Below are 12,607 nucleotides of genomic sequence, written 5' to 3'. Positions count from 1 at the left end.
CACATCCACACAGTCGACAGAAGGGAAACGTTGGGAAACATCACTATTAGAACCTAAACATTTACTCCTCGCTCCATGATGGGTAATTCATATTTTTGAAAAAAAAAAATCTCCACCACCACGGCTGCGCTATGAATCCTGGGATAGGGTGGACCACGAAGGATTCATCCAACCTGTCCTTCACACCTGGGAAAAGGAGGCCACATTTGGAGGAGCCTTCAAACTGGGACAGCCTTCGTTGCCTCGCTGTGATGTAATCGGCCTTCAAGGATGCGGCCCCTGAACTGGGACACTGTATATGCCAAGAACCGGCACTGGTACAGAGGCTAGGGGGCCTAAACGAGAAAACCAACAGGATTAGGTTATATTTTTATTTATAATATAAATGGAATGCAGTATAATATCACTGCCGAATGAATTCTTTGATCTCAATAAGGGGAATCAAACTTAGAAAATACAAAATATGTATGCACATATTTTACTGTACAAAAATGGCATGAACAGGAAGAGAGTTATGTTTACAGCTCAGTTTCCACTCCTTGGTGTGTTGCAGTTGATTTCACCCTGAGCATGTTTCATCATGTTTGTCATTCTAACAGACGTCCTCTCAGGACAACAGAACCAAGTCATCTGCTACATTTTCAAGCAGAAATGGTTCTGTGAGGATAGGAGGGAGGCAACCGCCCTGACGCAGTCCTCCCCTCCTGCTGCCTTTTATAAGACCGCAGGTCTCCCAAAGCTGGTCTACACAGAAAGGATGTGCTCCTTGTGCTGTCTCCGTGCCAGACCACAGACACTCCAGGTAGGGCTTCGCCTCACTTCTTTTAGGTGGGACAGAAAAGAAACATACTGTATGTAGGTGGTGTTTTAAACATTGTTGCTTGTCATTATTTTCTTTTGTTTTTATTTATTTTTTATTTTTACAAAGAAAAAAAGTTGATCTTTCTAAACTAAATGTTGAAGTCTGCAGAAGCACTACATTCCAGGCATCCGTTATTAGCTAGTTATTAATTTCCTGAGTCTTAGTTAAAAAAAAACTGTGTGCATTACATAATTTAAGTAGTAAAATAAGTGAGAAGTAAAAGTAAATGGGGAGCTATCTTTCCAAGGCCACTGGTCATATTTCCTAACGCTCCCTTAACAATAGAGACAATAGTATAACCTGTCATTTAATTCTGCAGTCTACTCTCAACAATATCAGAAGATATGTGTTGGTTACTGAAGGTTATCTATCTGTACTGTACAGAATGTCTACGCTGACGTTGTGATTATATCAGAGATCATAGTGTTCCCACTTATTTGTTTTGTTGTCTTTGTTTAGTTAAATTAATCCAGTGGCCAGATTCAAACTGACAGTTTGGGTAGTGTGATTGGAAGGATGTTTGTTGTTTCAGTTCAACTATGGCCTAAAACAGCCCAAATGTTTCACTATTAATAAAATATTTAAGGATATCACTTTATTGTACCACAAAAATACCATTAATACACCATTCTGTTGTAAAAGATCATAAATAAATGTACAGCTGTAAGTATTTGGACAATTGTACATTTTTTGTAGTTTTGCCTGTGTACACTGCCACAGTGGATTTAAAATGAAATAATCAAGATGTGGCTGAAGTACTGCTGCTTTAATTCAACAGGTTTAACCCATTAATGCATTTTCATACATACTGCCCATTTCCAGAGAGTCAAAAGTAACAGGGCAAACTAACATCATTTAGACTATAATGATAGTTCTTAATACTTGAATTAAAATCATTTGCAGTCAATGACTGCTTCAGCAGAGGCATTTTTCCTTTGAGACGAACTGCTGGACCTTTACTGCAGCTGCCATCAGTTGCTGCTTGTGTGTGGGTCTGTTTGCCTCTTCATTAACTGAAAAGCCAGCAGCCATCCATGCCAGTGGCACAAAGATGCCTCCACTACGATTGTGTGCTGTCCCTCTTTGTTGCCAATATTTAATTTAGATGTTTGTGCTGTGCATGCTGTATTTAAATTCATGAAACCATGTCTTGTTTACAGACTTGGGTGATGGTTTGTCTTGAGTTTGAGTTCTTGCCTTGACCAGTGTGAAGTCGTTCTGCAGTCACCTGCTTATGATGTCTTCTGTGGTTTTTTGGGGCATTTTGGTGTTACTAAGCTGCACAGTGCGTTCTTGCTTGATGAGGTTCAAAAGTCACTCATGCAATGTCAACAGATTGTTGAATATCCATCATTATACTTTCAGTCTAACGATGTCTTCCTTTATTTGCATTGAGATTTCTTTGGACCTAATATTGAAACTTGCGCTGGTTGGTTATTCAAAGGCAACATTCAGAATCAATTCCAGATCTTTTATCTGCTTAATTTGTCAGAAACTATTGATGGAACAGGCCTCGCCTTCATGTCAGTCAGTTTCATTTACTTTTTTAACATTTGGAGTGTCAAAAACAGAGGAATATGTATAAAAATGGCAGCATTTCCTTAACACCTTTCTCGTATTGTGGTTTTCTTCTTGTCTTCAGGTGCTGTGTGTGCAGATCTGCATGTTTTACTCCAGCATTTGTCTGGTAAGCTGGCCACTGTGCGCAGAGACAGCTAAAGTCCGATGTGGCTCTGACCTGCTCAGTGACCTCATGTTTGTCTGTGGGGACCGTGGAATCTATTTACGTGAGTCTGCCTCAAGTACTGTGAGTTTGATGCATCAAGCAGCAGGATGGGCCCACATTATTCAACTTACTTTAGTCATTAGTCAAACTGAGGAGTAGCAGCTTAACTTTTTTTTTAAACTAAAAGCTCCAGGTGTAAATCTGTAACGATGCACGGACACAAGTGCACCAATGTGCTTAGTTTCCTTTTTTGAAGTTTTTTCACCTGTTTGTTCATTCATGTTTTGAAAGCTGCTAAGATGAGATACTAAATTAAACAACAAATTACCAATATTTTGAATGGTGCCACTATAACTACAGATTTATTATATGTATTAAAGGTTTGATAATAGCTAAACACACTGTTATTCTCCCTATAATGAGGATTTAAAACTAAATGCGATTAAACTTTAATTACTTCCACTGCACAGTACTCGTACCAATGCAGTTACCCACTGGACTTTTCACCTGGTTACCTTTGCTCTCTTCTAACCAAGGCAACCCTCTGCATCTGCTATCAGGCTGGTGGCAGTGCATCAAAATAGCAGCATACTCACCAGGACACTGTGCTTCTGTGTGATAGTCTTATTGTTAAAACAGTGTTATCTGAGAGCAATAAAAAGGTACAGAGAGGGAGCAGAAGCAGCTGCAGATATGCTCTTTCAGAAGCACTGTGTTCTTTGGCCTATATCGTGATTGTGCTAAATACTTTTGCATGTTTCATGTTTTGTTTATGCCAAAAACAGCGCGATAAATGTTCACAATGCCAGTACTAAACATGACTACATCTTGAAAGTAATGTTTACCATATTCACCAAGCTAGAGACAGTCAAAGGTCTCTTGAAGAAAAGAAACATTAGAAGTAAACACTGAAAGAGGTTTTAAATCAGCCATGTGAAGATAAATAGTATCAATTATTATTTTGTCTTTTCAGGATAATGTGCTGCTTATCATTAATCCATTCACATACACGCTAATGCTGACGAACGCTGCAGTGTTCAGGCATGTTATGATTGAACTGTTCCTAATTGTACACTGATAATGTACAAAGGACAAAATATTCTACTTCTATCTATCTATCTATCTATCTATCTATCTATCTATCTATCTATCTATCTATCTATCTATCTATCTATCTATCTGTGTATATATATATATATACATATATATAGGCTAAATTTGTGGAAAAAGTATGATTATTATTGTTTATGAAACAACAGTTTTTATCTTTAGTTTGTGAATATGTTTTGTTGTAAACCTATCATTTTTATGTACTTATTTTTTGTTTTTGTTTTTAGTGACATAACATTATAAACCATTTAAACAGAGTCAGTGTAATAGGTCGAGTCATTTGGGTCAGTTCTTCGCTTATATTTATTGATTTTGATTTAGAGCTTAAAAAAATGAAAAGCTGTAAATAATAATGGTTTAAAAATATTATCATTCACATTAAACAGTGTCACTGCTACTAAACAGACTGACATGAAATCATCTGTAGATTTCATGTCTGTGCTCCAGAGGATGAATCCTGATGATTTTAAATGCACTTCTTAAATGGCATCTGTAAAACACCAGGAAGGAATTAATCAGAGCATAAGTCATTTAAACTTCTAGGATGTTGATGTGGTCAGTCAGGTAGCAGAGGGTTTTTTATTGGTTTCAGCTGCTTTGGTGTTAATTAAATTAACAAAAGGTGCTCAAAGGTGCAGCAATAATACAAGTCCCCAAACACGAATGGTTTCAGGCCACTGACATTTTTCCTCCTCATCTTTTCTGACTGTTATACCTTTGGCTAGGTCAATGTCACCACTGGTAGCGTGAGGTAATACCTGGCACCAACAGATTTAACAATTTACTCTAGCAGAGCTGGACAGGGGTACAGAATGGTCTTTAAACCATTTGCAGGACTGGTATCAGCTCCTTCGTGCAAGCAGGAATAGAAAGAGCACTGTCAGAGCTCTACAAAGAGCAGGCCAACAGGCCACTGGTAAGTGACAAAACGGAGACAGATTTAATGGGCCTGAGAGCCACCATCCTCTAGTGGGCCCTGTGCTCACAGCTGGGTACCCCTGGGGTTGGCCATAGAATACCAGAATTGTATTTTTCACAGATGAGAGCAGGTTCACCCTGTGCACATGTGACAGATGTGAAAGGGTCTGGAGAAGCTGTGGAGAATGCTGCCTGCATCATCGTTCCACATGACTGGTTTAGTAGTGGGTCAGTGATGGTCTGGGAAAGCATGGGAGGGCCACACAGACCTCTACAGCTTAGGCAACAACACTCTTGACTGTCAGCTCTTATGCTGGTGCAGTGGGACCTAGCTTCCCCGTGTGGTGAGAGTATACATATAGTTGCTAGAGGATGAAGCACCTGACCTAAATCCGATAGTACCAATTTGAGTTGCTACAATGAAATTTCGGCTAAATGAACTAGCCCGCCATATATTTTTCACTTTTGGTTTTTGGGATGTCTTTGAATTCAGTGCATCTTTTTGTTCCCAACACATCATGGCCTGTATCTGTATAGCACTTGGCTTAGTCCCCAAGGACCCCAAAGTGCTTTAAGCCCCTACAATCGCCCATTAATATCAGAATAGATGATTAACATGACTTTTGTCCTGTTGAGAATGTGTCCTGATGTGTTTTCAGAGTTGGGTAGTGCATTATGTTAAAATAAAAATAATAAATGGACTCGTTCTTATGTAGAAAAGTGTTTATCCATTTAACACACACACAGACATTTAAACCCAAATGAGCACATCAGGAACAAGTCGGGGTTCAGCATCTTGCCCAGGGATACTTTGGCGCACAGACTGCAGCAGCCAGGGATCAAACCACCAACCTAACGATTAGCAGACACGCTCTACCTCCTGCGCCGCAGCCACGACAGTTCAACAATGACTAAACTGTCCGAGCACATTTATTTTCTGCAGAGGAGGAAGTTGTTATGGCCACATAAGGGGACACAGTAAATCTTAAGCACCACTGTACTCTGTAAAGGAGATTTTGTTTGACTGTAAAGCTATTGATAGTTAAAGGAAAGAGAAGAACGTAGTGTGTGACATGTCTCTCTTCTGCAGGTAAAGGCTTGTGGTCTGGTTATGGCACTCGGTCCAGAGGGAAGGGGATAGTGGATCTGTGTTGCCTGTCATCAGGTTGTGAACTTCATCACCTTGAGATGTACTGTGCTAAACCAAGGAGCCAACAGACCACATATTCTCCATCCACAACAGTACATGCCACTACACAGCCAAATTTGGTAAGATCTCTGTTGTTTAAAGAAGTTTATATACCTTGTATCCATCCATTGTCTTCACCTTATCCACTTCAGAAGAACAGGGAGAAGGTGGGAGCTTATCTCATGGCTAAACATGAGGATACAACCCAAAGGCCAGACACAGAGAGAGAACCTATCATGTGTCCTTCACACGTACAGTCGGTTTAGAACGACCACTTAGCCTAACCCCCATGTATGTTCAGACTGTGGGAGGAAGCCAGAACATCTGCAGTGGATTTGATCCAGGACCTTCTTGCTGTGAAGTGATAGTGCTGACTCTGCACCACTGTGCTGTTTAAGTTCACACTTGGCCTTGACATTATCAGAGGATTGATTATACTGGATCAAAGAGAAAAAAGCTGGGCCTTACCCTTAACTGGCTCATTGTATAAAATACAGTGAAGCATGTGTCCTCAGTCATTGCTGACCTTTACCAAATTAGGTCACATTAGATCCCAAAGAACATTTGTAAACCAACTGTGGAGTCTTCTCTCAGTGATCTGTGGTAGTACTGCAAGCATGTGATCCACAACTATTTCCATTTTTGATTAAATATCTAAAGATGGTGAAAAAAATATGTTTATTTCAGAGCTGTGAAAAACACTTTCCTTCTTTTTCATATAAGTGTGTTTTGTATAAGAATGCAGGAATATGTCCATATACCTACTGAATGTTGGACAGACTCAATATTACCATTTAATAAATATATCAACACTAAGCCAGAAAATCAGGATTGGGAGTTGTATTTGTTTTATTGTGTTGTTTTCCTCTAACACACCTGTCACTGTTAAAGACATGCCTAACAAGTAAATCCAGACATGGTTTCAACTGGCCACAGACAAAAAAGTTTCATTTTATTAAATCCAAAACCACAAAAGCCACAAAGAAAAAGGCAGCATACACTTTAGCAGAAAGTTTCACTGTCATGAAAGAGGAAAACAACCAGTTGGTACTACAGCCACTAAAGACTTATAAATGGTAAATGGCCTGTATTTGTATAGCGCTTTATGAGCTTTGGCCTTATGAGATGAATATTTATATTCCTGGATTTGTAATTCTGCAATAGTATTGCCAAGCCGGGGAAATTCTCTGGTATTGTGGTGATCCAGCACAATTTGTGTGAAGCAACAGAATATCAGCAACAGTGACCACATAACACAAACTAACAGCTGTATTGGAGGTCTTAAGCTCCTCATTGTTTAATGAACTCTTTATTCTTATCTGTGTCTTGCAGTTCCAAGAAGTATTTCAGAAAAAACTTTTACAGTACCTGGGGCCTCCGAGCAGTCCGAAGAGGGAAGCATACAGAAGGAATTGGCAGCATTCTCTTCAGCACAAAGTCAAAGTTTCACGGTCACTCAGGAGAATGACTGCATATGAAACAACAAGTCAGCCGACTGCAGCCAATAAGAGCGCACTTTAAAGAATTATGGGTTTACAGTCCGGAGTTTGAAGATAATATTTATACTCACAGAAGTCCTGTGGTATAAAAACAATCAAACAGTGTATGTGTTTGAGTATGTGCAGCGACCCAGACCTCTTATATGTTCATAGATAAAAGGTCACCTCAGAAACTTTAGAAATGTAATCAGACAGCAAACTTCCAGTAACACAGCAATCCATGTATGGTTAAGGACAGTGTTTGGTTAACCCCTAGCCCCTTCATGGAGAGTATTTGGTTGTTTGTTACACCGATTTAAAAAAAAGAAAAAAGTTGATTTAGATTAAAACAAAAGTTAGCTCTAACCTCAGACAGGCCACCAGTAATTTGGTGAATAAGTAATGTTCAGGAAGAAGTTACTCCTTTATGTACTTATCATTATAGGCCTTCATATATCTTCATGTTAATGTGATCTGTGCAGCTAATGGAAATAACATTTGTGGGGAGAGAAACACAAATTTACAAGAAACAAATAACAGAAACAGAAGTGATCTACTCATAAATGCACAAAAATCTTAGATTTTTTTATATCTATTTTGAGATGTTACCTCATCCTAGAGCACCATAAATGCTTTTTCTTCTTTACATACAGTAGACCTAATTCTCCCACATCTGCTCTAACCCATGAAAATATCTTCAGCTGCCCGATTCTTCACTATTCTTCTGTCTGTGCTCGTCTCTTGGTGTGGTGTCTGTTAAGAAACATGTCAGCCACTATACCGTAGTTAATAGTTCTTATAAGATTTTTTATGCACTCATCATCAGAATCCGAACACTTTGTTATATACGCCACCTTCTGTGGAGTCATTTGTAGTTCACACTTATTTCGATGGCACTTGACACTCTTGACTAGCTTTAATATTTGTTTGGGTAAAAGACAAATTTTATCCACTGTGTGTGTTTATTGTTTATGAACATATGTTGTGTAAATGTCTTTAAATGCATTCATTATTTATTTCACAATGAGCACGTAACTATAATAAATATTAAGCCTTATTCACCTTTGGTGCTCTGTTATGTTTTACATTGTTTGGCTGTAAAAGTGATTTCAGGTGTGACAACAGAGTATTTTCAAATCTCACGACATTTTACGTTCATATTATTCTAATGAGAACTTGACACAACCTCCAGTTTCAGAGTAATCTTAAGCTGCTGGCTCATTTTACTTTGACATAGCTACAGTTATCACCAAAAGCCTTGAAGGTCATCTCGGGCCTCGGTGGATAAATAAAGAGCTGTAAGTCTTACTGATAGATTTGTGATTAAACAAAGTGTGCTTTCTTTGAGGCCAAGCTGAAGTTATAACCAGGTGTTCTATCTGCACAGGAGTGTCAGGAGCTAGAACTCTTAAGAGCGCCTCCTGCAGATTCCAGGAACAACATCGGAGCACTGTATCCGGAAGAGTGCAGAACCCTCAACTACACATGCCGTAATACTCCCACCACCATTTATGATAGTTGATGTTTGTCCTTCAGATTAGGAGCCATTTCCTTTCCTTGACAATACTCATCTCCCCAGTATTTTGGTATGAGTTATCCTTGGTTTCATCTTTCTCCAGAGGCTCTTTTAGATGTTTTCTTCTACTCTGGCCTTCCTCAAACGGAGTATAATCAGCGGTTTCCACCTTGTTGTCAGCATTCATTAAACCTCTCTTCATTGTAGACAATGATATGCCTGCTACCATCAGAGTGTTGACAGGTTATTTTTTCTCAACCAAGGAACGATTTTTGTAATAGTGCACATTTCAGGGCTTCACTTTTATTCAGTTTGATTCCATTCAAATTCTTAATATCTCTAATCCCCACCAACATGGAACTTTAGAGTAAAGACACCACAATACTGGGAGAACCAGGGAGAACCAGGCTTTGAAAAGCCACAAGTGAAGAAAAAAAAAACAGTCCCCATCAGCCTAAGCTGATTTTCTCCAACTAAACAAAAACAAAACTGAAGTAATAGTCTTTGGCGCCAAAGAAAAACGATTACAGGTCACCAGAGAACTTCAATCTATACATCTAAAAACCACAAACCAGGCGAGAAATTTGGGTGTAGTGATGGATGCAGACCTAAACTTAGAAAAACACATTAAGACAATAACAAAATCAGCTTACTATCACCTCAAGAATATTTCAAGAATAAAAGATCTGATGTCTCAACAGGACCTGGAAAAACTAGTCCATGCATTCATTTTTAGTAGGCTTGATTACTGTAACAGCATCTTTACAGGTCTACCTAAAAAATCAGTCAGACAACTACAGCTCATTCAGAACTCTGCTGCTCGAGTCCTCACTAAGACCAAAAAAGTGGACCACATCAGTCCAGCTCTGAGGTCTTTACACTGGCTGCCTGTCCGTCAGAGGATAGACTTTAAAGTTCTGATGCTGGCCTATAAAGCTCTGAATGGTTTAGGACCAAAATACATCAGTGACCTCCTGACCCAGTATGAACCTTCCAGATCCCTCAGGTCATCTGGATCCGGTCTTTTATCAGTTCCCAGAGTCAGAACCAGACACGGAGAAGCTGCATTCAGCTTTTATGCTCCTTATATCTGGAACAAACTCCCAGAAAGCCTCAGATCAGCTGAAACACTCAGTTTATTTAAATCCAGGTTGAAGACTCACCTATTCTCAGCTGCATTTGAATAAAGCACCAAATCCACACTTTTAAGCTTAAATTTCAAAACTTACACTAACTACTGATTTTATCTACTGTTCTGAATTTTTCTGTTTTGATTTTATATACTGTTTTATTTGTTTGTTTGTTTGTTTGTTTGTTAAGTGGGTTTAGAGCTCTGGGTAGCTCCCCAACTGGGTCTAGAGAGTATTTTAAATTCAGGGAATTTAAAATAGAAAGTAGCTCGTCCACAGAAGGACTGGTAGCTCCCCTTACGATAAGGGTTCAGATCGCGCGAACAGGTGTGGGATTAGAGCTCTGGGTAGCTCCCCAACTGGGTCTAGACTGGGTCTAGAGAGTATTTTAAATTCAGGGAATTTAAAATAGAAAGTAGCTCGTCCACAGAAGGACTGGTAGCTCCCCTTACGATAAGGGTTCAGATCGCGCGAACAGGTGTGGGATTAGAGCTCTGGGTAGCTCCCCAACTGGGTCTAGACTGGGTCTAGAGAGTATTTTAAATTCAGGGAATTTAAAATAGAAAGTAGCTCGTCCACAGAAGGACTGGTAGCTCCCCTTACGATAAGGGTTCAGATCGCGCGAACAGGTGTGAAATGTGTGTGTTTAGTTAGTTTGTTTGTTTGCTTGTTTTAATCAATTTTAAATCATGCTTTTTATTTGTTTTTGTTTCTAATGTCTCTGTAAAGCACTTTGAATCACCTTGTTGTTGAATTGTGCTATACAAATAAATTTGCCTTGCCTTGCCTTGCCTTGCCTTGCCTAAGCCTGTTGTAGCTTGGCCAATAGTAGTGTAGTCAAAGTCACTTGATCCAGCCCCTACTATGAGGTTTGAGTGTTGTCACATTGCCATTCAGTTTGTGGGTTACAAACAGAAAATGATACATGTATTCTTCTCATGCGTTATTGGACTGGATTATTTCAACAAATTTATGACATTTTGCCCGTTAATTATTTGTATCCTCCTGTAACTTTACTGTATAAAGGGCTAAAACATCCAAAGTTTCAGGAGTCATTATAAGTCATTATAAGAAGTGTTGTGATTTGGAGAGCCCAGTGCGTGCTCCTGACACAGGAGAACCACATGCTGTCGAGGATACCTACCTTAGCACGACACGGGAAACAAGTCAAACAAACGTCACAATAAAAGCATGCTATAAAACTGTAAGAATAAAACACTTAACATTATTTAAAGATATTTTATCATCACATGTGTGTAGTATGCTTAAATTTAAATACTCCCCATTTACATGATACAAACGTTAATTATGGAGTTCCACAGGGTTCAGTGCTAGGACCAATTCTGTTTACATTATACATGCTTCCCTTAGGCAGTATCATTAGAAGGCATAGCATACATTTTCACTGCTATGCAGATGACACCCAGCTCTATCCATGAAGCCAGATAACACACACCAATTAGTTAAACTGCAGGAATGCCATAAAGACCTGGATGGCCGCTAACTTTCTGCTTGTAAATTCAGATCAAACTGAGGCTATTGTAGTTAGCCGTACAAACTTTAGAAACATGGTGTCTAAACAGATTCTTACTCTGATGGCATTACCCTGGCCTCCAGTAACACTGGGAATGCAGAAACCAAATCGAGGAAGTCTGTCCATCCCTCTTTATACACTTACACCCTCTTATTGTGTCCCCCTTATAAGACACAACAAAAGAAATCCCTCCCCCATATAAGGAGTTGTTTAAACAGATAAACTAGTGGTGGTGAATGTGCATATGGTAAATGGACTGGTTCTTATATAGCGCTTTTCTACTCTAAAAGCACTTTACAGAACTTGTGTATTCACCCATTCGCACAAACACATTTTCTTAGTGCTTTCTAACTAACATTCAAACTCCGCATCGCAGCGCAATTTGGGGTTTTTGGCATGCAGGGGAAGCCAGCCACCCCAATATGCATATGACAGGTGTGTGTGTGCTGTGTTTAGCTGGTTAATCATATGTGGTATGGCACAACGAACTTACAGAATTCAACTACTGCATAACTGTTCTAGCACATTTTCATCAATCTCTAAAATTAGAAACATCCAGTCTGTGATGTGAGTGATGTTAAAAAACTAGTTCATGCATTTATTGCTTCTAGGCTGGACTACTGTAATTTATTATTATTAGAATGTCCTAAAAACTCACTGGAAAGCATTCAGTTAATCCAAAATGCTGCAGCAAGAGTCCTGACAGGGACTAGAAAGAGATATTTCTCTGATATTGGCTTCTGTTCATTGGCTTCCTGTTAAATTTAAAATCCTTTCTTCCAATGTAAAATCTTGAATAATCAGGCTCCATCTTATCTTAAAGACCTTATAGCAGCAACTGCAGGCTTACTTGTTGTTCATATGAAATTTAAATAGATTGGTTGGGAGAGCCTTTGGCTTTCAGGTCCCTCCTCTATGGAACCAGCTCCCAGTTTAAGAGACAGACATCCTCTCTACTTTCAAAATTAGGCTTCAAACTTTCCTTTTTCATAAAGTGTATAGTTAGGGCTGGATCAGGTGACCTGAATTAATTATTATTAATCTCTGGGTCTGTTCTACAGTTTGTCTTTTATCCCATCTTCCTCCCATCATCCCCAACAAGTCCCGACAGAAGGCTGCACTTCTAGAACCTCCCTTCTGGATT

The 12,607-nt window shown here is 39.2% G+C and overlaps 1 protein-coding gene across 1 annotated transcript; it reads left to right on the top strand.

Moving 5' to 3' along the window:
- The first annotated feature begins 565 nt into the window (after nt 1-565).
- Nucleotides 566-9,237, top strand: LOC120716313 (insulin-like growth factor I). Its single transcript, XM_040003793.1, has 4 exons — nt 566-802; nt 2,505-2,649; nt 5,707-5,885; nt 7,138-9,237. The coding sequence occupies exons 1-4, from the start codon at nt 581-583 to the stop codon at nt 7,324-7,326; spliced, it is 735 nt and encodes a 244-aa protein (XP_039859727.1). The 5' UTR covers nt 566-580; the 3' UTR covers nt 7,327-9,237.
- The last annotated feature ends 3,370 nt before the right edge of the window (nt 9,238-12,607 follow it).

Source organism: Simochromis diagramma, unplaced genomic scaffold, assembly GCF_900408965.1.
Source record: "Simochromis diagramma unplaced genomic scaffold, fSimDia1.1 OVJJ01000466.1, whole genome shotgun sequence".
Classification (NCBI taxonomy): domain Eukaryota; kingdom Metazoa; phylum Chordata; class Actinopteri; order Cichliformes; family Cichlidae; genus Simochromis; species Simochromis diagramma.
Note: the sequence above shows the minus strand (reverse complement) of the source record. Positions and strands in the feature narration are given on the sequence as shown.

What these genes read in the sequence shown, in the direction of transcription:
- LOC120716313 (XM_040003793.1), top strand. Translation starts at nt 581, where the DNA reads ATGTTTGTCATTCTAACAGACGTCCTCTCAGGACAACAGAACCAAGTC. An exon ending in GGACCGTGGAATCTATTTAC is followed by an intron (nt 2,650 to 5,706) that starts GTGAGTCTGCCT and finishes TCTCTTCTGCAG; the next exon opens with GTAAAGGCTTGTGGTCTGGT. An exon ending in CCACTACACAGCCAAATTTG is followed by an intron (nt 5,886 to 7,137) that starts GTAAGATCTCTG and finishes TGTGTCTTGCAG; the next exon opens with TTCCAAGAAGTATTTCAGAA.